Source organism: Leptonychotes weddellii, chromosome 1 (assembly GCF_054177405.1).
Source record: "Leptonychotes weddellii isolate Sample4059 chromosome 1, ASM5417740v2, whole genome shotgun sequence".
NCBI lineage: Eukaryota > Metazoa > Chordata > Mammalia > Carnivora > Phocidae > Leptonychotes > Leptonychotes weddellii.
The window spans coordinates 15,976,076-15,999,233 of record NC_138369.1 but is presented as its reverse complement, the minus strand read 5'-3'; the positions used below and the strand labels follow the sequence as shown (position 1 = coordinate 15,999,233).

General features: G+C 60.1%; 2 protein-coding genes and 1 long non-coding RNA gene across 7 annotated transcripts in view; 1 reads left to right on the top strand and 2 right to left on the bottom strand.

The window, feature by feature from the left end:
• The first annotated feature begins 4,411 nt into the window (after nucleotides 1-4,411).
• Nucleotides 4,412-7,775, top strand: LOC115942378 (uncharacterized). Of its 4 annotated transcripts, XR_004076981.2 has the most exons (4): nucleotides 4,424-4,520; nucleotides 4,638-6,053; nucleotides 6,334-6,861; nucleotides 6,957-7,775. It is a non-coding gene; the product is annotated as an uncharacterized LOC115942378 (long non-coding RNA). The 4 variants fall into 4 exon arrangements; XR_004076982.2 differs by having other exon boundaries at nucleotides 4,412-4,471; nucleotides 6,334-7,775; XR_004076980.2 differs by having other exon boundaries at nucleotides 6,334-7,775.
• On the bottom strand, nucleotides 5,081-8,801 carry GNAT1 (G protein subunit alpha transducin 1). Its single transcript, XM_081818093.1, has 9 exons — nucleotides 8,696-8,801; nucleotides 7,461-7,503; nucleotides 7,213-7,354; nucleotides 6,954-7,111; nucleotides 6,737-6,865; nucleotides 6,352-6,481; nucleotides 5,924-6,077; nucleotides 5,605-5,796; nucleotides 5,081-5,219 (listed from the first exon to the last, which is right to left on the bottom strand). The coding sequence occupies exons 1-8, from the start codon at nucleotides 8,799-8,801 to the stop codon at nucleotides 5,606-5,608; spliced, it is 1,053 nt and encodes a 350-aa protein (XP_081674219.1). The 3' UTR covers nucleotides 5,081-5,219; nucleotide 5,605.
• A 2,466-nt stretch (nucleotides 8,802-11,267) lies between these two features.
• The window catches only part of SEMA3F (semaphorin 3F), a 29,418-nt gene continuing 17,527 nt past the window's right edge, over nucleotides 11,268-23,158 (bottom strand). The window contains exons 3-19 of one of the 2 annotated variants that reach the window (XM_006737341.2): nucleotides 21,863-22,023; nucleotides 21,696-21,758; nucleotides 21,477-21,596; nucleotides 20,740-20,832; nucleotides 19,076-19,169; nucleotides 17,653-17,772; nucleotides 17,330-17,469; nucleotides 17,099-17,213; nucleotides 16,866-16,935; nucleotides 16,553-16,697; nucleotides 15,185-15,407; nucleotides 14,485-14,573; nucleotides 14,315-14,356; nucleotides 13,980-14,137; nucleotides 13,721-13,788; nucleotides 13,273-13,406; nucleotides 11,268-12,610 (exon numbers count right to left, since the gene is read on the bottom strand). In XM_006737341.2, the coding sequence (XP_006737404.2) occupies nucleotides 12,197-12,610; nucleotides 13,273-13,406; nucleotides 13,721-13,788; nucleotides 13,980-14,137; nucleotides 14,315-14,356; nucleotides 14,485-14,573; nucleotides 15,185-15,407; nucleotides 16,553-16,697; nucleotides 16,866-16,935; nucleotides 17,099-17,213; nucleotides 17,330-17,469; nucleotides 17,653-17,772; nucleotides 19,076-19,169; nucleotides 20,740-20,832; nucleotides 21,477-21,596; nucleotides 21,696-21,758; nucleotides 21,863-22,023 (2,249 nt within the window). In that variant the 3' untranslated portion in view covers nucleotides 11,268-12,196. The remainder of the gene's footprint in view (nucleotides 12,611-13,272; nucleotides 13,407-13,720; nucleotides 13,789-13,979; nucleotides 14,138-14,314; nucleotides 14,357-14,484; nucleotides 14,574-15,184; nucleotides 15,408-16,552; nucleotides 16,698-16,865; nucleotides 16,936-17,098; nucleotides 17,214-17,329; nucleotides 17,470-17,652; nucleotides 17,773-19,075; nucleotides 19,170-20,739; nucleotides 20,833-21,476; nucleotides 21,597-21,695; nucleotides 21,759-21,862; nucleotides 22,024-23,158) is intronic. The other variant, XM_031032387.2, reaches the window with a different exon arrangement.

The following is a 23,158-nucleotide window of genomic DNA, read 5'->3' as shown; positions in this document are numbered from 1 at the left end:
GGGTCCCTGGGCCAGACCAGTTGTGGCCAGGAGGGGGAGGGGCTGCCTGTTTGTTGATGGTAGGTCTGGGCCCCAGCCAGGGCAAACACAGCCCGGAGGCCTTTCCCTGCCACCTGCCGAATCTCCCAGCCCAGCCTGTGGTGGCAGGATAGGGGGCAGTTGGGATGGGACTCAGAGCTGCCGGGCGCCTTCTCCCGGGGACCGGAGGGAATGTCCATCCGTGTAACACAGTGGTGGGGGCAGCCACCTGGTGTGGAGGGGAGGGGGCTTTATCTCAGCCCTCAGCCCTCAGCCCAGCCCCCACCACTACTCCCCCATCTCCAGAAACTGAGACACAGGTCCAAGAGGCTGCCAGACACGTGAAACAGAACTTAGGGTCCCGGCATCGCTCAGACTCTCCTTCCGGGGTCCTGGCAGCCCTTTGCTCTCCTCCTCCCTCTTCAATCATGTCCTCTCAGCCTCCAGCTATGTGGCCCCCTCTCACCATGTCACCACCTCCCCTGGCATGTCATCCACACGGTGCCCCAACACCCTTCTCTGACAGTGAGACCCCATCTTCACCTCCAGCCCAGTCCGTCCCCAGAGCCCAGCATCTGCACCCACTGACACCTCAGATACTCTGTGGGGCCCTGCCTCACCCTCAGCCAGCCTCCCTGACATCCTCTCAACCTGCTCCTTGTCCCAGTTGGCCTCCCCCCACCCTAACTGGCTGGCCGCACATGTTCCCGTTGTTCTCAGAACACACCAGCCCCTTCCCCTCCCTGGCCTTCTCCCCCCACCTCCTCAGCAGGCTCCTACTTGTCCCTCAACACCCCCATAGAAGATGACCTCTGAATACCCTGGCCAGCTCTTCCGGTACTTCATGTGGCCACTCTTGCCATCCCACCACACAGCCTCAGTGTCTCCAGGTGCTCCCTCCGGGTCGTCTAGACGGGAAAGCAACCTGTGGGCTTGGCTCTGCTGAGGGGAAGAAAGGCGCGTGCCAGGTTGGGGAAGAGAAAGGGCATTTGGATAGAGGAGACAGGAAAGCGTATGAGTGTGGGATTAGCACCCGTAGGGGGAAGGCTGTGTGTGTGTGGGGGGGGGGCAGGACACTTGGCCTGGAGTCATGTGGGGGGTTTTAAGGCCTCATAGGAGAGGAGGGTTCTCACCCCCACGCCCCAGCGTTGAGGACCCACACCCATAGCTCCCGACTGTGCTCTGCCCAGTTTGGTGCCTGGGAGGCTCCTCTTCAGGGACAAGCAGGGCTTTAGATGGTATAATACAGGGTGTGAAACCCTGTGAGGGACCCATAGGCAGACAGTCCTGTCTAGGCCTCCCCCTGCCTGGGTCCTCAGAGCTGATGACCTCTTGGCTGAGGCCTGCTCCCACAGTTCTGGCATGCCCTCCCTCTCTCCCCTGAGATCTGGCCCCCGGCTTCTCTGGCCACTGAAGCGGCTTAATGAGCCCAGGTCACATGGGCTGTGCTCCTGCCTGTGGGGAGGGCCCAAGCCCCTAGTGGCCACCCGACCGGGCCCTGACGTCAGCAGCATTAACCGTCCACCAGGCTTGTCTAATCTCTGGTCAGTGGCTGGGCCAGGTTAGTCCCGCCAGAGCCAGAGCTGAAGGCCGTGAGGGCCCTCAGGGGCACCTTGAGGTTGCAGGTCAGGCAGGGATGGTGGTGATTGGAGGTGCCCACAGTAAATGACCCCTACCTACAAGACTAGGGTGTGGCCACTGTGCTGACTCTGGGCCGGTTCTGATCCTCTGCCCTCAACTGTGAATCAGGCATTGAGCACCCATTGATCCTGCTCCTTAGGGTGTAATTACACTGGTGCGGTGAGTAGGGCCAAGGAGGCTCTGAGCTGGGAGACTCAGCACCACCCCCCACCCCGTCCCAACCCCATCATACTTGTGGCCATAGGCAGGGCAACTTGGGGCCAGGCCCTGGCCCCAGCCCATGGGATCCAGGAATACCAGTCTGGAATCCCTGACCCTGGGGTCAGAATTGTGTGTGGAGGGGACTCCCTGGAGGGTGGGGTCTGGCCCCTGCCTGGTGTTTGGGCTTCTCTCTGCCCCTGGCCCAGGAAGGCTGGGGAGCTCATTACTTTTCTTCCAAGACAAGGTGACTATGTGGAAGACCCCATTAGCACACCTCTCCTTACAGCTTCCTCCCTTCCAAGCCTACCACTTCCAGCTCCTCAAAGCCTCTTGTCTTCTGCCTTGCCTCGCCCTACTAAATCCTGAGGTTACTCCCCTCAATCCAATAAACTGCTCAATCAGAGGGTCCTTAGTGGAGATGAGCAGCCTGGCTCAGCCAGGCCCAAGATCACCCAGTGAGGATCCTGAACCACTGACCCAAGCCCCATCTTCCCCTCAGGAACTCTGAGTAGCACCAGTGTGGCTGAGTTCCCTTAACCCATCCAGGGTCCCTCTACCACCACCCTGTGCTCAGGCCTGGGGACCATCATTCCCCCGTCTTCAGCTCACTTCAGGCTCACAGCTCTGCCCTCTACTTGGACACTGAAGATGCTGCCCACATGTTGCCTTCTGCCCAGTCCCGGGTATCTGTCTGCCTCCTGGGCATCTCCCCCAGGTGGCCACAGGTCTGGAAAGCTTAGTCCACTCAACACTCCTGCAGTCCCAGCTTGGTGGGGGCATCATATGCACTTGTACAGATCCAGACCCTTGTGGCTGAGCCCCATCTGCAGATCCTGGCCCCATGGGGTAATGGGGACATAAGTCTCTTCTCATGGATTCCCCAGCCCTGCTGTTCTCTTCCCCCATACCCTCTCACACTGGCCCCCAGTAAAAAATGTGTGCCCCTACATACCTGTTTTCATGAAAAATTTTAATGATTATTTTTTTCCAGAAACAGAGTTGTAAAATATTATTGATGATTTTATTTTCATTAAAGCTAGGAAAATAAGATTATAAATTGTTTCACATATAGATAAAATAGCTAAGCTTAAAATAATGTTGAGTTTTAATATACCCACTTCCAAATTTTTTTCAACTAATTTAATATTCTATAAAAAATTTACCATTAAAAATACATAAAAGCATATATAGGAGTGGACAGTTTCCTTTTGCTTCAAGCTCCAATATGTAGCTCAGCAGAGTTCTCTTGGATCTTGACTTTATTTAAAATTTTGATATTTTGCTCATCATGGGTTTTTTGCAGTGATTTTCTTTCTCTTTCTTTCTTTCTTTCTTTCTTCCTTCCTTCCTTCCTTCCTTCCTTCCTTCCTTCCTTCCTTCCTTTCTTTCTTCCTTCCTTCTTTCCTTTCTTTCCTTTCTTTTTCTGAGTAGGTTCCACACCTAATATGGGGCTTGAACTCACAACCCTGAGATCAAGAGTCACATGTTCTACCGACTGAACCAGCCAGATGCCCCTGCAGTAATTTTGAACTTAAAAAGTATTGCATTGATATCTTCTTTATCTTGATTACTGAACTTTTTGGCACCACCTTAAATTTTGCACCCCAGGTGAGTGCCTCTTCTGCTTCACCCTGATCCCAGCCCTGCTATTAGGCCCTAGCTTGAAGGGCTTCCGAGACCCATCATCTTCTGGAGGAAGCCCTGGCCCTCAGGCTGGCACTTGGCACCTGCCCATTGTCTCCCCACCCCATGTCCCCTTTGCCTGTTCTTGCCCTATTGAACTATTATGGCCCACAAGCCCGTGTTTCTGGCCCCTCCTCTCCCTGATAGAATAAGCTTCTACCTCAGAACTCCCTCTTGATCCAAGATTATCCCTGTGAACGTTTCCCACGGCTCCTTTCCCCTTAAAGCCCTCTCGAGAGGCACAGGTTGGTCCCATGCCCCCAGGAGTGCTCCTGCCATGACAGGCCAGGTGCTTCTCCCTGGAAGAGCCCATTTTCCCATTTATGTCCAGCCCAGCACTGGGCATTTAATAAATGCCCATGACTCGTGATAATGAACGCCTTTCCCTTCCCCACAAGAAAGGACAGCTGGGGCCTGATGCAAAGGTTTATTGCTGAGTCTGTGCTTCTACCTGAGGGGAGTGCAGCCTGTCATCTGGCCTTGAGAGATGGAAGCCCCTGTCCTCGACTTAGCACAGGTCTTGGCTCACAGGCATCAGCAAGGACTCAGGCCTTGATGAGGAACTGGGAGCAGGGATATAGGGACAAGGGCCTCTGTCCCTGACAAAATTCAGACATGGCCCTCAGTTTTTCCTGCCAGGGAATGGGCTCTGAATGGAAAGGGTTCGAGAAGTTGCTGGCAGGGACAGGAGGGTTACCTGGGTTTGCTTGTGACCCCACCTGAGGTAGACCACTCTGGGCCCAACCTGGGCCTCAGTCATTTCCCAAATCCTCTGCCTGGGGCTGATCGATGGAGCTGGACTCTGCCCCCTCAGCCGCCCCTCAGGACAGTTAGACCATTGGCCACAGTTGTTGTCAACAGTACCCTCCCTCAACAGACCATCCCCTTGGCCGGCTGGCCTGGAGCACTGTGGGTGCGTGGGGGTGAGGTAGGACATGGATCTGGTGTCCACGGATGGAGGGGGCAGAGCCTGTGGGGTAAGGGGACAGGGGGTTACTCTGAGCCTGCTATGTGGGGAAGGGTCCAGCTTGAATCTCTTCCTGACACCCAGGGGCTCCCCGGTGTGCCCCCCACTCACTAATTCATCCATGCAGGAGCCAAACAGGCCAGAGTGGCTTGGACTTTGGACCCCTGAAGCTACTGAGACGGACAGTCACTGGCCACTGGGTAGACAGGTGTCAGACTTGTCACATGGAGGTGGTAAGGCTGGAATGGGCTGACGGTAAGCCTTGGAGGAGGGATCTCTGCCTGCTCCCCCGCTCTTCATGAAACTGGGAGGGAGGGCTATTTGCTGAGCCCAGACCCACCAGGTGAGTCATGGGCCCCCTGGGGAGAGAGACCTGCAGGAGATTGGTCAGTTGGGCACTGCTGAGTCACTGTGAGCTCTAGCTATCCCAAGTCCTGCCTGTTCCTAGCTGGGGCTGGCTGGGGTGGGTCCTGGAGGCCAGCGCAGCCAGGCCGTGAAGGGCAGCAGTGGGGTTGGGGGCACTGGGCTCTGGGAGACACGGGGGAGGGTCGGGGCCTCAAGGCTAGTGGGGCTTGGAGTTTTGGGTGTGTGGCTGGTGGGGCCACAGGCTGGGGTCCAGGAGTTCTGGGGGGCTGATAGATTCCTGTGGGCTAGGGCTACAGGGCGGCTAGAGCTACAGGGTGTCAGGGACACGCATGAGTTCAGGCACCTGTGAACAGAAAAAAGGAAGCGAGTCAACATCCCTGAGCTCCAAAATAATTGGCTTTCGGCTGAGAAGCACTGTGGAGGTGGGCTTGTAGACAGTGACACCAGAGGGATCAGGGCGGGGTCAGAAGAGACTAGGTGGGGGGGACCTGTGCACCGGGAGTGCAGGGTGGTGGTGGGCAGTGGGATGGAACCTGAGGGGCCAGGGTGGGGCCTGGGAATTGGGGGCCAGCACCAGGTCATGGAATGGGTCTGGAGAGCTGGGGCAGCCCCTGATATCCTGCAGTGGGGTCTGCTGCAGTGAGGTGGGGTGGAGAGCTGGGGATGGAGAGTGAGGTATGAGACCAAGGGGCAAGACAGGAGAGCATCCCAGCCCTCGAGGAGCCTACCTCAAAAGAGTCCGCAGTCTTTGAGGTTCTCCTTGATGATGATGTCTGTTACCGCGTCGAAGACAAATTTGACGTTCTGCGTGTCCGTAGCACAAGTCATATGGGAATAGATCTCCTTCACGTCACGTCGCATGTTAAGCTCGAGGAACTGCACCTTGATGTAGTTGCCCGCGTCCTCGTATGTGTTGGGCCCTGGCAGGGAAAGGGGGTGCTCTTACTGGGTGTCCCCACTCCTTCCCGCGGCGGGGGAAGCGCAGGCCCAGATCACGGGGTTGGAGCGCCGCCTGGCGGCCAGGCTGCGGGGGGGGGCGGTTCTCACCGTCGTAATCCGGGAAGCAGATGCTGAGATGCGCCTTTTTGATCTTCTCGGTGAAAACGTCCTTCTTGTTGAGGAAGAGCACGATGGACGTGGTGGCGAAGTAGCGGTGGTTGCAGATGCTGTTGAACAGGTGCAGGCTCTCGTGCATGCGGTTCTGAGGAGGACAGAAGCTGTCGGGCACCGGGTGGGGGGCACGGGCAGCCGTCCCTGCGCGGTCGCGGCCCACAGGCTCCGGGGCACCCGGGGCCATCGCGCTCGGACAGCTCCGGGTCAGCTTCCCCCACTGCCCCCCTCAGCGTGGCTGCTGGCTGTCTTGTGTCCTCATTCGGACTGTTCCGGAACGAACGTCTGCTCTCAGACGCTCCCCGCTCCCACAGTACTGTCTCCGGCTTTCCCCTGAAACACTGCAGGCCCTGCTTGGCACCCACCACTTCGTCGTCCTCCACCAGCACCATGTCATAGGCGCTCAGCGCGGCGATGAAGATGATGCAGGTCACACCCTCGAAGCAATGGATCCACTTCTTGCGCTCTGAGCGCTGCCCGCCCACATCGAACATCCTGTGGAGCAGTTGGGGCCTGAACCCGCTTGGAGCCCGCTGGACGCGCGCACAGGCATCCCCTTGCCTCCTAATGCTGGGGGGCACTCAGATGGGACTGGCATGTGGAGGGGCCGGAACTTTCTGCGGGCGGGGTATCAGAGGAGGGGCAGGGTCTCCTTGGGATGGGGCCTCCGGGACGCGACGGGGCCTCGGGGCGCTGCACTCGCAGCCAGACCCCCAGAGCGAGGGCAAGGGCGAGGGCGAGGGGCCGTACCGGAAGTGGAGGTCCTTGAAGGAGAACTGCGTCTCAATGATGCCTGTGGTCTTGACACGCGAGCGCAGCACGTCCTGCTCAGTGGGCACGTAGCCCGGGGTGACCAGGCGCTCCAGGTCCGAGAGGTAGCTGCGGGAGACCGCGGGGTGTGGGTGGGTGCGGTGGAGGGGCGTGGTGGGACCCCGCCCGCACCCCCGCGCCCCGCCTGCGCTCTCACTAGCCCGCGGAGTCGTTGAGCTGGTACTCAGAGGCACGATCGAAACAGGCCTGGATACCCGAGTCCTTCCACAGCCGCTGGATGATGTCCGACATCTCCTTGGGCATGGTGCCCTCTTCGATGGTGTCCGCCATGTGCATCAGCTTCCGGGCGTCGTCCTGAGGGCAAGGGTGGGAGTTGTTGATGGTGACCGTGGACTTGAGAGTAGTCTCCCGCCTCGAGTCCCCGGAGGCCCTGCTCAGCCAGTCTCCCTGCACACCTGGCGGGCAGAGTCTCCATACTGGATGTTGAGCGTGGTCATGGCGCGCACGATGGCGAGGATGGACTGCAGCGTGTTGCCGTAGATGATGCTAATGAACTCGAGGCACTCTTCCAACGAGTACCCATCCTGGTGGATAATCCTGCGGCCGGGGTGAGCCGGGTCAGAGCCAAGTGGACTGGTGGGGAAGGACAGGCCCGGTGCGCGCACCCACCCTCAGGGACCTCAGAAAAGGCAAGGGCACTCACTTCATCTGCTTGACAATGGTGCTCTTCCCGGACTCACCCGCACCTGGAAGGGAAGCCCCGCCTCAGAGCTGCGCTGGCCGCACCTCCCCACAACTTCCCCACCCACCCTCCACCCCGCAACCGGACGCGGAAGATGGGGACCCGCAGACTCAAGGCAGGTACAAGTCCAACCCCAGTTCCCCCTGTTTCCCCCACCCTCCACCCCAAAGCAAGGTCCTGACAGCCTGGAGGAAACACGTCTGTAAATGCCAGCAGTGACATAGGGGGCTGACGAGGGCAATCAACGACCTCAACTGTGTTGGGGAGCCTCCAAGACCCCTTGTACTTGCATTCTTGATTATTCTGAAACCAAAATAAGGGAACCTGGAGCGCCACATTGTGGAGGGTCCTGGTACTGCACGCAGAGGATTATTTGACCGGGTCAAGCCTTGCTTTTCAGGGGTTGTAGGGAGGGGAGTGTCTCCAAGAGGCTCAGAGGGAATTAGCGCCTTTGAATGGGGGAGAAGACAGAGCTCACAGCCCCTCTGAGCCTGCTCTCAGCCAGGGCTTTGGGCATAGTTAATGGGATTTCTGGCTTAGCCTCTGTCTTCCTGGGGTGCTCTGGCTTGGTCCCTCTGCCCACATCCAGATGCCTGATTGGATCCTGGAGAGCCTGGGGTGGAACCCGCCTGCCCTCTCAAAGCAGCTCCTTCTTCCACTTGTGGGGAGGTAGTGGCCCAGAGGCACTGTGTCAGCCCCACCTCTCCTCACCACCCATGGGACCATGGACTTGGCTTTATCCATTCTCCACTGGGCCTTAGCTCTAAAGAGGCACACCTTCTTTAGGTCTGCCAACAACAAAGCTCTGGAATCTAAGGGCTGTTGTCTGTGGATCTGGACGGTCCTTGAAGATGCCCACTCCCAGGAGGACTGTTACTTTCTTCTTCCAAAGAAGCAGCCCTATCGTAGGGCTCCCAAGGAAGCCCCTGGTTTCTGACCCCTGCCCAGCAGGGCTTCTCCAGAGAGGAAGGTGCCCGAGTCAGGGCCCTCCAGAGAGGGGTTTCATGATGGGATACCCAGCCTTGGGGAGTCAGGGTATCGCCTATCAGGGCCAGGGCTCCCACTCAGTTTCCTGACCTGTCTTAGGGTCATTCTGCTTCCCAAGTCACCCCTGTTTCACAGAAGGGCTACCTGCCTGCCCCCACCCCCGGCCTCCGACCTAGTGGCAGTGGCCCCACCTGGACCCACACCCATACCCAGAAGCAGCAGTTTCACAGTTCGAGCATCCTTCTCAGCATCTTCTTTTAGCTTCTTTTCCAGCTCTCTTGAGTGCTTCTCCTCAGCGCTGGCCCCAGCCCCCATGGTCCCAGCAGCAGGTCAACAGGGTGGTTAGTTGGCTCTTCTAGATGGAGGGGATCCCCAGAGCCGGGCTCGGGCCGGCCTCAGGTCTCCCAACACCCTTCTGACTCCGGGACTGGCAATCAACTGGCTTTCCTCAGACCTGTGCAGGCCCGGGTGATGCTGCTTAGTGGGATTTGGGGGCCAGGGGTTCCCAAGAGCCAATGAGAGACAAGGACAGGTGAATCCAGCTCAGCCCCCAGCCCTTCTAATCAGGCTGGCATGGCCCCAATCCCTCAGCTGCTGACTTTGCACCCCTCTCTATGAGCCCCAACCCTCTAGGAGAGACCGTGGAGACAGTCCAGCCCCTGCACCGGAGCAGGGGGACATGTTCCGTAGGGTCCAGACTTAGAAGGGGGAGAGTAGGACCCTGAGCCCCTAGGGTGGGGGCAGGGAGGTGGGGCTGGTAGAAGGGAAGAGAGGGAGAGCCAAGCATGGAGCACCTGCCCATGTCCAGCACTGGACTCAGCACTGCTCCTTAATTTGTAAGCTCACATAGGCCCTGGTGGATGGGCACCCACGTCATCAGCCCCATTCTACTGATAAGGAAGGAGAGGCTCAGAGGGTCACACAGAAGGAAGTGGTTGAGAAGGGCTGGGTGACTCTGGACCAGGGTTCTACGCTCTGCAGAGAGTCAAGAAGGAAGGGAGGACATTGCGTTTGCCCCGCACCGAGGGCTGGATCTGACCTGGGCAGGGCCTCTACATACCTCCACGGCTCCAACAGACTTGGGGGGCGCCGTGCACGTCTGCTATGTGTGCCTGGGTGTGTGTGTGTCTATCCTTTACTGGCAACAACCAAAACAATGACATGACACGTTTGTTCACGTGTACGCTTGCATGTACGCCCGTGCCTTGGGAGCACATGGGTGCCCACGCACGCCGGGCACATGTGTGCACGTGTGTTGACACGCTTTTGTTCCTTCTTCCTCACGTGCACACGTGCTGATGTAGCATGACACGTGCACTTGGGTATTTGTGTAGGGATGCAAAAACACGCGCACACAAGCCGGTGTGTGCGATAGCGTGCACGAGCCTATGGTTTTCGCCTGGGCGTGTGTGTACACTTACGCACGTGCGTGCCTGCCTGTGTGCACACTTGCGCGTGCCTGTGCTTATGCGCACACGTGTGCCTGAGCACAACAAGGTCTCTGGCATGCAGAGATGGCCAGGCTCTTCCAGAGCATATTTTGCAGGCCTGTCATCAGATGGGGAAAATGAGTCCCAAGGCAGGTGCTCCCAGGGGCACGGAGGAGGGACTCACTTCCTGTCCTTCTCCTGATCTGCTCCCCGTGGGTGTCTGAGACCCGCTTAAGGGCACGTAGGGCATGCCTGTCTCAGCTGAGGGGGTTTGGGGTCTGCGTATAGGTTCAGACGGGACAAGGAGGACTGCTGGGTGGAAGTCGTTCAATTAAGCCTAAAGTTCCCAGGCTCTGGAGATTTCTCACCTCCTATAGGAAGACCCAAACCCTGGGCTCCCAGGGCTCCCTCCAGAGACCCTGAGCCTTCTGGCTGGACTCCTCCCGGAAACCTGGCTGCCTTGTAGTACTCAACTCTGTTGCAGCCCCAAGAGACCACGAGGGGGTGCCAGGGCCTCAGATCCTGAGTAGTGGAGACTGTCCCCAAGCCTGTGGGAAATGGATACTGGCTCCTACCAGAGGCTGGTGGCTTCACATCTACCCTGCTGGGTGGGGGTGGGGTCTGTCCAGAAACAACAGATTATCTGTGCTACTTTCAGCTTCCAGGGTCCATCCATCCTCTACCCCCCACGTTGTAAGTGGGCTCTGGGGGTGGGGGTGGGGGTGGCTCTGCAGCCCCTAGGGATTTGGGGCAGTGCAGGAGCCCAGGTTTGTTACACCAAGGCAAATCTGGTTTCTGCTTATTGGGTTTATTTAGAGTGGGGCCATCCACTGTCTCCCAGTCCCCCTCTGGCTCCCCTTGCCCACCAGATATGGCCATAAGCCCTGTTGGACCCATAGGCCTCCCCAGCTCTTAGCTTCCCCTGCCAGGGCTTGACTCATTAAATTTGGATCAGAGCCCCCAGCCCCACTTTCTCCTGTCCAGCAGCACCCCACCTGCCCTGGCCTTCCCCACCCGTGGACATTCGCTCATGCCAGTCCGTCTGCTGTGATCTGGCTGGAAGGAAGCAGGAAGGTTGGGAATTTTGTCAATTTTCAGGGTGGGGGCAGCCAGACTGTGAGGGCTGTAGCTCTGTCTTGCCGATACTGAGTCCTTAGCGCCTGGCACAGAGCCCACCGCAAAGCCAGGTGAGAAACCAACGATCAAACCTGCGAGTGAGTGAAGGGAAGCTGAGCTTGCAAGAGAGGCGTGGGAATGGTGGTCAGGCCACATAAAGGGGGGCAGGAAGGACAGAATGTGGGCTTAGGCTGAACCCCCATCCTCCCTCCACTGCCAAGGAGAAAAGCCAAAGTCCAGTCCCAGAGCCAGTGTTTATTAGCAAGATGGAACCCAAGGGCAGCTGTGGCCTGGGCAGCCGAGGGCCACCGGGAGCCCCTACCCACCTACCCCAAAAGCCCCCCAGAGCTATTTACACCCATCCTCTGAAGTGGTGGGCAGAAGGGAGCCCTGGGGAGCCCCTGAAGGCCCCAGGCCTCCACCACGGCCCCCTCTCCCCTCAGCCCTGCCTGTACCTGCCCCTCTGCTATTCTCCCAGCCCCCAAGTCACAGTGGCCCAGAAAAAGCGAAGAGGAGGTAGAGCGGCCAGGCAGGGAGGGAGGGAGAGGCTGGAAGTGTGCCCCACCCAGGCAGGGCTCCTTTGCTCCTGTCCCCAATAAATAGAGAATAAATACCCGGGAGGGGGCTGGCCTTGACTGAGTGTCCCCTCCCAGGCAGGGGCCAGCCTCCTGTGGCGGCCCCTTCTTCCCTCCTCCGAGTGCATCTGAGCCCCCCCCCCCCGCTGCCCGTCTCCAAAGTAGTCCTCGCACCCGCGTCGGCGTGTGCCCGCGGCACGCACTGGCAAAGGGGAGCAGTCCGTGCCCTGTCTGGGGGGAGCTTGCTCCCTCCCTCCCTGGGCCCTGCGGATTCCGGCGGCGGCGGTCGAGCAGGTGGACTCCCAGCTGAGCCCAGGGGCTGAGCGGTCCCGGCCTGGCGCCGCCGACTGGCTGGGCCTGGTCAGGTGGGCTGTTTCCGGCCGTCTCCGACCAGCGTGGGTCTGAGTTTCGGACAGAGCCGCTGCGGAGGCAGGCCATATACAGCCCACCAATAAATACTGTCTTTGCAGGGGCGGGGCGTGTATAGAATATAGATATTTTATATATATATATTTATATATATATATATCTTTTGTATTAAAAGGGACAAGGCCGAGGCTGGCCCACCGCAGGGCTCAGGCAGCGGGCCTCATGTGTCCGGCGGGTGGTGGCGGCGGTTCCGGGGCTTTTTCTGGTCCTGGGGTTCAGGAGGCCTGGGCGCCCCCGGGGCCTCCCGGGGGCCTGGGGGCACGTGGCGCCAGTAGCCCTGGCAGTACTGGTGGATGAGGCCCACTTCTGGCTGGGCCAGCAGCTGCGCCAGCTCCTGGTAAGCGGGCGTGGGGGGGCCGGCGCCGCCGGGGGCCGGCGGGGCGCTCACAGCCGGCGAGGGGAAGAGGGCCGCGTGGACGGCGTCCCGACCCAGCACGTGCAGCTGTACCCGCGTGACGACGTGCTTGAAGTTGTTCTCGGTGGCAGTGCAGGAGTAGAGGCCTCGGTCACCGGGCTGCAGGGCGCGGAGCAGCAAGCCCTGCTCGGTGCGCAGGAAGCGGTCCTCCGCGCGAATCTGCGGGGGCAGGGAGCTGGGGCTCAGGGCTCGTGTGACCGCCCTGCCGCCCAGCCAGCCCCCGGAGCAGACCAGCTCTGTGGCCGTTCCGTGGAAGGGGCTCCCATGTGCAATTTCCACAGAGCAAGAAAAACCCACAGTAAATTTCCACATGACACCTGAATCAGGCATCCACGTACTTTTCCATCTCAGGAGGAATGACCGTGGGGGGATGCTGTACAATGGGAGAATTGTGGAGCACAGAATTTCTTTTTAATGGGAATACCCAACCGAAGTATCCTTATAGAATCTCCATGTAAGGACGGATGCCTGGAACACATTTCCCTAAAACGAGGGCTCCTCCACAGAATTTCCACACACTGGAGCTCGTCCGCGTGATATTTCCATGTAATGAGGTATACCTCCAGTGGAGCACATGTATGGAATTTTCATGTAAAGAGGCATGCTTACAAGTGGTTTCCATATAATATGGAAATTCTAGACTTTCCATATAACTGGATTCACCCAAATGACTTCCACATAGGGAAGGGGAACTTGGAAGGGCTTTCTTAGAATGGGGCTGCCGCAGAAGGGCTCCTATACCACATTCCACCCACATGGCACTCCTCCTGCACGGGGGACCCCCGCATCCACGGCGAGGACTGTGGGGTACAGGAAATCACCTCACGGCGCCGGTCACTGGGATCTCGCTGAAACAGCCACTTAACAGTGGCCTGGGGCGAGCGAGGCTGGCACTCGAGGAAGGCCGCGCTCCCTGCCACGCCGTACTGCACGGACTCCACGGCGTTCTTGTTGGCTGGAGAACAAGAGGGCGCAGCGTGAAAGCAGCATTGCCTCTGCGCAGACTGCAGGCCGCCAGGGGGCCGGTGCCGAGGGGCACGCACAGGGACACCCACGCGGGAAAAAGGCAGGGCTATACCACCGGGCATCCGCTCCTTCCTTGAGTGGGTGGCGAGGGACATCCCGTCTCCCAAATCCCAAGCCCCCTCACCCCCCGCCCCGGGTCACGTGAGAGTCCTTCCGGCCGCGGGACCCTGGGAACAGCTCCATGGGCTGCACAGGGCTCTGCACCACGAGGAGCGCCCAGGGGGGGAGACACGGCACACTCACCGTTGGAGTTGAACCCGCGACACTGCCTGATGGGGTTCCCGTGCCGGACATCCTGCCGCCGGCTCCGCCTAGATGACGAGAGCTCCTGATCAAGTATTTTCAAGGAAGCTTGCCCCCCCCCCAGGTCCCTGTACCCGCCAAGACTCCAGGGAAGAGTCTCGTCCATTACCCCCAGGGAAATATCACATCGGCCACCAAACCCCCAGGACAGGCCCCTGGGTCTGGTGGCTAACATTCCAGGGGCCTGGGGGGTCCACACCTCTTGGAAGATGCCGTGTATCGGGAGCAGGCCTGGCCATCCCAGGCACAGTAGGGGTCCCGGGCGAGGCAGCAGTCAGCACAGGCAGCCCCGTATGCCTGGCAGCGATGCAGGCTCAGGTGGGTGACGCCCACGGCCGACGCCACGTACAGTTGTTGCTGAGGGCAGGGGAAGGGGCTCGTCAGTTCCCTCCCCACGGGCAGCCCCATCAGGAGCCAACTGGGCTCCTTCCCTTCCTGTTCCATGCCTCAGTTTCCCCATCCCTATGCCAAGGGCAAGACCCCAAGGGGGAACATCCTCCACCCCTACCCCCAGCCCACCTCACTAAAACTCACCCTCTTGGAAGAGATGGTCATGGTCTTAACAGGTGCTGGGTCCTGGAAGAAGACAGGGATTAGCTTGGGGACTGGGGACCCCCTCCCTGTCCTGATCTGGAGGTCTGAGGTAAGCAGCCAGTACTAAGGAGGGCCAGGGTGAGAAGAACAGCACTGCGTGTCATACCCACCTTGAAGACCTCCACCTCCTCCAGCATGAGCTCCTCCATCTCCTGGTCATCCTTGGGCAGCACGATGACCTTCTGCACTGTCCCGCGGTCTGGAACGGGCCGGGCAGGGCCTCAGTGGGGCTGAGGACGCTGGGGAAGGGGTACCAGCCTCAGCCCCTTCCCCCACCAGGCCCCAAACCCCCAAGGGCAGTGGAGCAGGAGCTCTGTACCAAGGTTGAAGAATTTCCCCTGGATGAAGGGGCCCGGGATAAGGGGTGGGGGTGGTCACAGCTGGGGTCTGCCCCTCCCACCCCAGACCCTCATTTTAGGCACTGCTGAGGATAGGATGCTGGAGGTATTCCTGTGTGGAGGGACTGGAGCTGTGGGGAGCACACCTGCGCACGTGCACACGAGAGCGTGTATGCCAGTATTTGGACGGGCGTGTCCTGCAGGTGTCTACCACCTGTTCCCTCTTTCCTGACCCTACATGGGTCCCCAGGTGCCCAGTGTCCCTGCTCTCCCAGCCCCCCGGGGGGGCTGGGGATGGTGATGGGGTTTCCCCACCCCTTGTCTCAGCTATCCTGGCTCCGAAGGATGAAGGTGGCAGAGTTGACCTTGGCAAGCCTGTAGCAAGCCCGTAGCAGGGTAGTCCCCACCCCCCGATCAGCACCCTCCACCCAACGGGCCGAGCATGGGAGGGTCTGGGAGCAGCAGTGGGTACCTGTGCCCAGGAAAAGCACCTCATAGCGCCCGTCGGCTGCATCCACCTGGTCCACGGCGACGGTGGTGAGCCTATAGGGAGCGCCCGTGCGGACGACCAGGGGCCGCCTCTGCAGAGGGTACACGGCCTGGTACATGAGCGGGTGGCTGCGCATGAAGTTAATCACTTCGTCAGGGTAGTCCTTGGTGGACTTCATGGATGGCGTGAAGGTTCCTCCAGGACACTGCAGGCACGTGATGAGCGTCAGGCCCGGCTGGGGCTTGCTGAAGCCCTCAACTTCAGGAGAGGCCTCTCCTTTGTCCATCCCTATCACATGCACCTGCTCTGCTCCTCGGAACCCCCATCCAGGCTTTTCCCCCTCCCCCCTTCCCCAACCTCTCTGTAGGCCCTGTTCCAGCCGAGGTCCCAAGGTCCTACAAGGCCAAATTCCGCAGCCACCTCCCTGGCCTGTATGCCGTGACCTTGTGGCGGCATTAGGTGGAGCTGACCCCTCCCTTCCCCTGTCCTCATCCCCCATCCTGTTGTCTCCTTCCTCCAGTCTGCCCCCCACACCCACCCACCCCTGCTCGAAGTCTACGGCCCCAAGTTCCCTTAACACTCTGGGGGTGCTCTGCCCTTCCCTGGTGCTTTTCCCTCTGCCTGTCCTGCACCCCCGCCAGCCCAACGCTAGCCCATGCCTCCAGCCTCCACGTTCACCTTCGGGGGAAGACTTCCCTGGCCAAGGCTGAGACCAGCTCCCCCATTCCAGCCCTGACCACATGGAGCCAAAACAGATCACATGTTCTCCTGCTTAGACTCCTGCAGAGACCCACATCACACCAAGATCAAGTGAGTTGCCTCCTCTCCTACCACCACGGGAGGTCTTGCAGGCCGGACTCTGCCAGCCCTCATCTCCCCGGCCACCATTAGCTAACTACACTGACGCCAACTTGCCCTCCAGCTTTGTCTTGGCTCCCAGGCGGCAGCCCCCTTCCACCTTGCTTGCCACACCCGGCCACTATCTTTGTTCCGGGATCCTGGCTGGGCTCTTCACAGCCTGGTGCTGTGTAAACGGTGTTTCATTTCATTTTGTTTTATTTATTTATTTTTTTAAGTATGCTCTATGCCCAATGTGGGGCTCGAACTCATGACCCCAAGATCAAGAGTTGCATGCTCTACCGATTGAGCCAGGCTGGCGCCCCTGTTTTGTTTTTTAATGTCAGCTTTATTTAAATGGATAAATGGTAGGTTTATTTGTGTGTTTGGTCCTCCTCCCCTACCTGGCTGTGAACTCTGTGGTGGTGGGGCCTACAGCTGCAAAGGGGCTAACCCAGAGCAGGCCTTATAAACAGAGGGGAAAGGGAAAGGTGGAATGATGGGGTTCCTCACCGTGCCGGGCCGTGGGTAGGGCATCTTCCCCGAGAAGGGCATCCACTGGTAGTTGGGGCCCTCTTTGTGGGCAAAGGGCCCGTTGAAGACCATGCGGATGTCAGCCATGGAGTAGACGCACACGGCAGAGCCTCGGAACACGGAGCTGCGGGCGGGGCAGGCTGCTGCCGCAGGCGGGGCAGACCCTCGGCCCAGGGCCCCTCCCCAGCCTGCCCCTACCCCACAGCGCGCCCCACCGGGCTGGGGTCCTCCCCACGTCACAGCCCCCAGTGCAGCCAAGCCCTGCCACCCCCAGCCCTGGCCCCAGCCTCACCCTGAGGAGGTGAAGACAGCGTAAATGACTGGGTTCCTCACATCCTGTGTCTGCTGAACAAACACGTCCTCTGGGGGCAGAGGGAGAAGACGCGGGGAGGGTGCATTAGCCAAGAGCCCTGGGAGCCCCACTCCTGGCCAGGGGGCTCCCCGGAGGTGCCCTGACCACCCCCCATCCAGCCCCCACCCCTCCCAGAGCAGCCACAGGACCCAGCCTGCATGCCGGGTACTCACGGAGCTCGTCGAAGTGGGTCTCGATGCCATCCTCACTGGGCACGGAGCACACCAGCCGCGCCTTCAGGAACGTGCTCCACTTGTTGACCAGACAGCAGTGGCCGCCGTCATCATTCTGGGGACAGGGGGGCAGGGTCAGATCAGCTCTCACACCCAAGACCCTGCCACACAGGCTGCCCGAGCCAGCGCGGGGTCTGGAGGGGGGCAGCACGGGGCCCCGCCGGCGCGTACCAGGCAAATGCGCCCGATGCGGGCGTACACAGCAGGGCTCTGCGGCGCCTCCGCCGACCGCTCGCGGAAGAAGAAGTAGAGCTTGTCGTCGTTGCGCTCCGCGCTGTCGGGGATGAGCTCAGCGTGGATGAAGGAAGGGTCTGCAGGCGGGCAGGGGTCAGCTGCACAAGCACCTCCCCAACAGAGCCCCGGGCCGGGTACAGGAACGCCGCCTCCCCCCCGCCGCCAGCCAGTCACAGGGCCAGACCCCCAGCGGGCGCCTCTGGAGGATCTGGCCGCATCCCAGACACGCTGCCCACCGGGGGCCTCTCGGCCGCCCTCACCGTTCAGCCACCGGGAGTTATACTGGTCCGTGCGCATGGCCGTCTGCTTTCCCAGCGTGCGGAAGATGGCTGCATCCGTGCCCATGAAGTCGATGTACACGCCGGCATAGAGCTCCTCGTCTGCGGGCGGGCAGGCGGGTCAGTCAGGGCACAGCCCAGCGACCTCCAGGCCAGGGTCCTGTCTCCCCCTCCGACTCCCCAGGGCATGACTGTCTCATCAGTGGGCTGCTGGGAAATGCTGAAGAATTGGCTCTGGGAGGATTGGGATTAGCAGCAATTAGCTCTGATGAGTAGCGAGAGCCAATTTCTGTGGTATAAATACCCCCACCATGGCTGACTTCAAGCTCCTAACCCGGGGCCACCGCAGGTGGAGCTGGGGAGAGCTGCCGACACCATCTTATAGTTTTTCTACCCCACAAATACAACACGTGTAAATAACCTCAAGAACAAAGATAGTAATAAAATGTGGTAAAATAGGAAGTAATGAGTTGTGAGTATTTTTACCTTTGTTTTGAAAGTAATTTATTGGTAAATTATATAACTTAGTGTTTAATAATAGCTGGCTCACAAAATACCTGAAAATTTGCAGAAAATTTAGCGACCACGCTGGCTCTAGCATACCACTCCTTGTCTTCCTTCTAGACGTGCCCAGGGCAGGCCCTGCCTTCCCCCATCAGACTCCCTGGTCGGGAAGCCACCACCAGGCTAGGACCTTTTCAGTCAGCAAGAGGTGGAGGATAACGTCCACCCCCTGCCCCGAGGCCTTTCCCAGGCCTGGAGGTGGCACAGTGCCCAGCAGTTGCTCTCAGGGGCAGACTGGGTTGGGCAGCCAGCAAATAGGCAGAGAACGGGGCCCAGGGTCGTGGTGGGCTCGCCCAACCTGCGGGTAGGGGCAGCAGCTGCTCGTGAGGCCCCAGGTAGGACTCCTCCTCACAGAACATTCCCCCAACTCTCCTAGACACCAGGCCAGACCAGAAACAAACCCTGCCCCCCTAGTTGGTGAGAGGGCCAGGACTCTCCATCCATGCTTCCTTGTGGTCCTCTCCCAGCCTCCCAGACACACCAAGAACATGTATGGAACCACACCCCTTCTGCAGCTTCCAGTATAGACCAAGTTCATCTTCTCTCTCATGCAGTCTGGGGCTGGCCTTTGCACGGACCCTATTTCAGGGTAGGATCTGGCCCCCTTAGCATTCCATCCGAGGGGCTGGAGAGACCCTCACACCACTCGTCTCTGCCCCTCGGCTCACACTGGGGTCTGGTCCTTAGCCCTCCCCCCGCTGGGTGGGGCCCCGAGGGAGGGTTCAGGGATGGCATGGTCACGGTCTCTGCCCCGGGGAAAGTGTTGGTGCCATTCCCCCTATTCCAGAGGCAGAGGCCACACACTTAAGCTGTAGAACCAGGATGGGGTAGAGGCACTCACTGATGAGGGCTGAGGCTGTGTCCAGCTTGGGGTCGTACGGACACTTGCCCTTCCCTGACTCGAGTCTCTCCGGCTCCAGGTAGAAGATGTAATCCTGCAGGGCAGAGGGGAGTTTAGCATCGTCCAAGCTGGTCCCACAGCCAGTAAGGGTAAGGGTCATCAGGCCCCCAGGGTGAGAGCAAGCCCCCTGGAGACAGCCTGAAGCCACATCCCTTCAGTCCCCAGATATCCTTGGGTTTTAACTCTGTCCAGCCAGGTCTCCCAACCCAGGTTTCCCAGGGCCACGATGCACATTCCCAGGGAGGCGATTCCTGGTCCCAGGTATCAGATAAGACCTGAGAACCAGGGGCTGAACGCGCCCCCCCCCACGCCAACTGGTTCAGGTAGACTCTGGTCAGGGCCCCTCAGGCCACAGAGGCACAACTCTTTGAGCTGTGGCCTCCTGTCCTGGGCCAAGATGGGGCTGCCAACTTGACCAGGGCAGGAGGTACTGGCCAAGGGTGTTGCCAAGTCCCACCAGGCCAGAGGGCCCTGAGGGTACTGTGTGCCCAGGCTTTATGTCCTACCTGTGGTCCTCAGGACAGGCTAAATAGGCCACGGCCTTTCCCCTGCCCCTCAGCAGAGACCCCGGTTCCCCATGTCTCCCCAGTGAATCAGGAGTTGAGAGGTTCAGCCCAGACCACAGGGATTCACAAAGCCCTCCGTGCCTCCCAGCCCAGCCCTGAAGATGCTAGCAGAAAGGCTGATGAAGGCACTGGGACCAGGATGAGCTCATGGGGAGAAGGAAAGGAAAAGAGAGAGGCACAGAGGCGGGAAGGAGGTGGCGGCAGGTGGCAGGGATGGTGATGGGAAGGTGTACACAGGCCCACGTCCAGTAACACTCTGCACACGGGACTTCCGCACACACGGGGCTGCACACACAGCTTGGCACACAGCACTGTCAGCACGTGGAACCCGCCGTTCACACCCTGGGCACACATGCAGTCGGAGCCGTCCCACGTTTCAGCACTCTCTGTCACAGACACACATGCTCACGTGACCACTTGCTCTAGCACTCACCGGCAGCCCCTGCTCCCCTGCCCGCCCCTGCCCAGCCCCAGCCTCCCCCCGCAACCCCCCTGCCCCAGTCCCGGAGCATGACTAGGGGCAGACAGCTCTGCCCCTTCGGCCCCAGAGGAGCAGAGTCCCCAGCATGTGAGTGTGCGGGACACCTGTGTCTGCCCATGACCCATGGAGGCCTGGGGCACGGACAGGCGAGAGTAGTATGTCAGGCCGCATACACGTGCCATGTTCGGACTCTGGATGCTGACTAAGGTGTGCGTTGGAGAGCACACATGCCCACGTGAGTGTTGGTATAGGCTCATGCATGTCAACACACGTGTTCTGAGGGCTGAGGCTCCGCTGTCCCCAGGCTGCCTTTGCACCTGGCGGCTTCATGATCTCTTGCCTACAGGGACTCACTGAGGCTGACACAAAGCCAGCTGGGAATGCCTTCGGAGCCTGAGGGCACTGCGGGGGAAGGGGCAGGATGGGGGCCCAGAGTCGAGGGAAGACCCTCGGGAGGCTCGCGTGGGCTGCGGGTCCCTGGCTGGCAGGCCAGGCCCGCGGGGAGTTCAGTTCAGAGGCGGTGCTGCCTGGCAAGGGCCTGGAGGGCTGCGTCCCACCTGGCGTGGGGCTGTGGGCGTCGGGCGGAGGGCACCATCCGTGGCTCTGCTGCCTCGGCCTCTGACCACCTGCATCTGGGTCCAGGGCGTGGCCTGAGAAGACGAGGAACAGGGATTAGAGCCGGGGGTGGCAGGGGCTGGGGGAGCGGGCTCGGGCTGCCGGCCCCTCACACCACACATGCCAGGAGCACACGTGAGCCCCCGGAGCACACACACACAGCTCGGCGCGTGCCCGCACACACGCATCCCTGAGTCCACTCACTCTCAACGCGTGTCCTACAAGGTCACACCAGCTCACGCGCATGCCCACATGGAAATGAGAAAGGGCGGAAGCGGGCGGGGAGGGACAGAGCTGGGGAAGGGGCCGCTCCTCCCCCAACTCCCCCACCCCCCCACCCCCGGGGCCGTGTGGCAGAAGCGGACCCGGGCGTCCAGCCTCCTGACGCTGAGGCCCCTGCCAGGCCCTCTGGCTTGGCGGCAGAGGCACGGTCCACGGGCACGGCCGGGAGCGCTTACTACATGCCAGGCACAGTGCTAAGAGCTTTGGGAGCGGCACACCGACCTGTGAGAGAGGCATCTATTAGCCCCATCTTCAGCTGAGGGAGTGAAAGGAGTCACTCACCCAAGGTCACGGGGCTGGGAAGTGGCAGGGCTGGGGCTCAAGCTCATCGTCCCATCAGAGCCCTGGCGTGTGGTTACTAATGGGGCAGCACGGGGCCGGGGTGGGCACGGCTTACCTGGGCACGGCGGCCGCGGTTTACGTAGGTACACATGGGGTTGTAGGCGCCGGTCCCACACACGTACAGGTGTGTTCGGTTCCAGGGCTGGATGAGCCTGACGAAGTTCCCGCACTCACCCTGGGGCCGGAGGGAAAGCCAAGGAGGTGCCCCGCTGCCTGCCTGAGGCCCCTGCCCCCACACCGCCCCCATCCCACCCGGAGGCCCCCCTGCACTCACATTGCCATCCTTGCCTGAGAGTACGCACTCCTCAATGCGCTGTGGGGAGGCTGCCCAGTGGATCTGCCGGAGATGGGGGTCAGAGGGGGCGGCCTGCTAGACAGGGCTTCCAGCCCTGGGGCCCCATGCCCCTCATCCCTCCGGCCCCACACCCGGCTGGCCCTTACAATGAGGGGCTCACGGTTGATGTCATGCAGGTCCAGGGACAGCACATAGTCCTTGCTGCCCACATACATGCGGTCGTGGTCCTCGTCTTTGAGCAGGATCCGGTAGTCAGTTGTGTTGAGCAGGAAGTTGAAGAAGTGGGCAGTGCCTGTGGCCTTAAGCTCTGTGGGCGGAGGGCAGGGCAACAATTAGGATCCTTGGAGACCGTCCAGACATGCTCCCTTTCACACATCATCTTAAACCCCCAGCTTGCCCCCCACCCCACCCTCGGCCCGGGGCCTACTTAGCTCCCTCTCTAGTCCCTGAGATGCTGGGAGGAGAAAGTTGGATGGGTGGGCAGGCCAGGGAAGGGACCACACCCAAAGCTAAAGTCCTGATTCATTAGCAGCCCCAGCCAGTCTCTGGGTCCCAATGAAAGGGCAATGGGTGTGGGTCAGGGCGCATGATGGCATCAAAGAGTCTTTGCTCCAGCGGGGGTTAATGCTCCCACACTCAGGGTGGGGCCTGCTTCCCACAGGGGCCTAAAAGGGTTAATGAGCGGGAGGGTGGGGGACAGGTGCATCCAGGACAGCCTGCACGGACCTGGGATGCCCTGTCCTCACCCCAGCTGCCCATCAGACAGGGCAAAGCTGGCTCACAGCATGGTCCCCGCCTCGTCTGAAGCTGGTTAGCCAGGACACTGGACAGCCCTGCTGGAGTGATGTGGTCCAACAGACCTTGGGCTTCCCCCAGGTCCCACTGGGGTGCTAAATGTAGAGTTCTCAGGCCACTTTGAACCAGTCAGGAACAATCTTTCCCAGGAAAGAAGCCCTCCCCCTCGTGCTACGGTGTCCCACGGCTGGGGGGCAGGGTCCGGTGGAGTCCTTAGCTTCCCTTCTGCATGAGTCTGGCGGCCCTGGCCCTCCCACCCCCAGATAGCTGGGGGAAAGTCCGCCTTCCTGGGGATGAAGGACAGGAAGGAACTTGGCCAGTGACAGGCCAATGACAAATACAGGACTCCAGAAAACTTGGGAACTTTCCTCTGGGAGGGGGGACAGCCAAGGGGTCTACTTGGCAAGCCCCTCCTCTGCCCACCCCCAGCTACATTTAGCTCAGCAGGAGAGGGAAGATTGTAATGAAGGTGACGGATATTCACCAGCACGGGAGGCTGGGGATGGCGGCACACGGAAGAGCACACACACGTATGCACACGGCCCAGGTCTGCACATGTGTGCACACGGCTGGCGTCAGATGAGGCACTCATGAAGGCCATGATACGTATCCCATCTCCCCTATCCCATCTCCCCGGCCCGTAGCTG

Bases quoted from the DNA above. Each gene is read 5' to 3' on its own strand.
- GNAT1 (XM_081818093.1), bottom strand. From the start codon at position 8,801: ATGGGGGCTGGGGCCAGCGCTGAGGAGAAGCACTCAAGAGAGCTGGAA. The intron at 7,355-7,460 runs GTGAGTGCCCTT...CCCCGGCCGCAG, and splicing joins ACCATTGTCAAGCAGATGAA to GATTATCCACCAGGATGGGT. The intron at 6,866-6,953 runs GTGAGAGCGCAG...GGTCTCCCGCAG, and splicing joins CTCAACGACTCCGCGGGCTA to CTACCTCTCGGACCTGGAGC.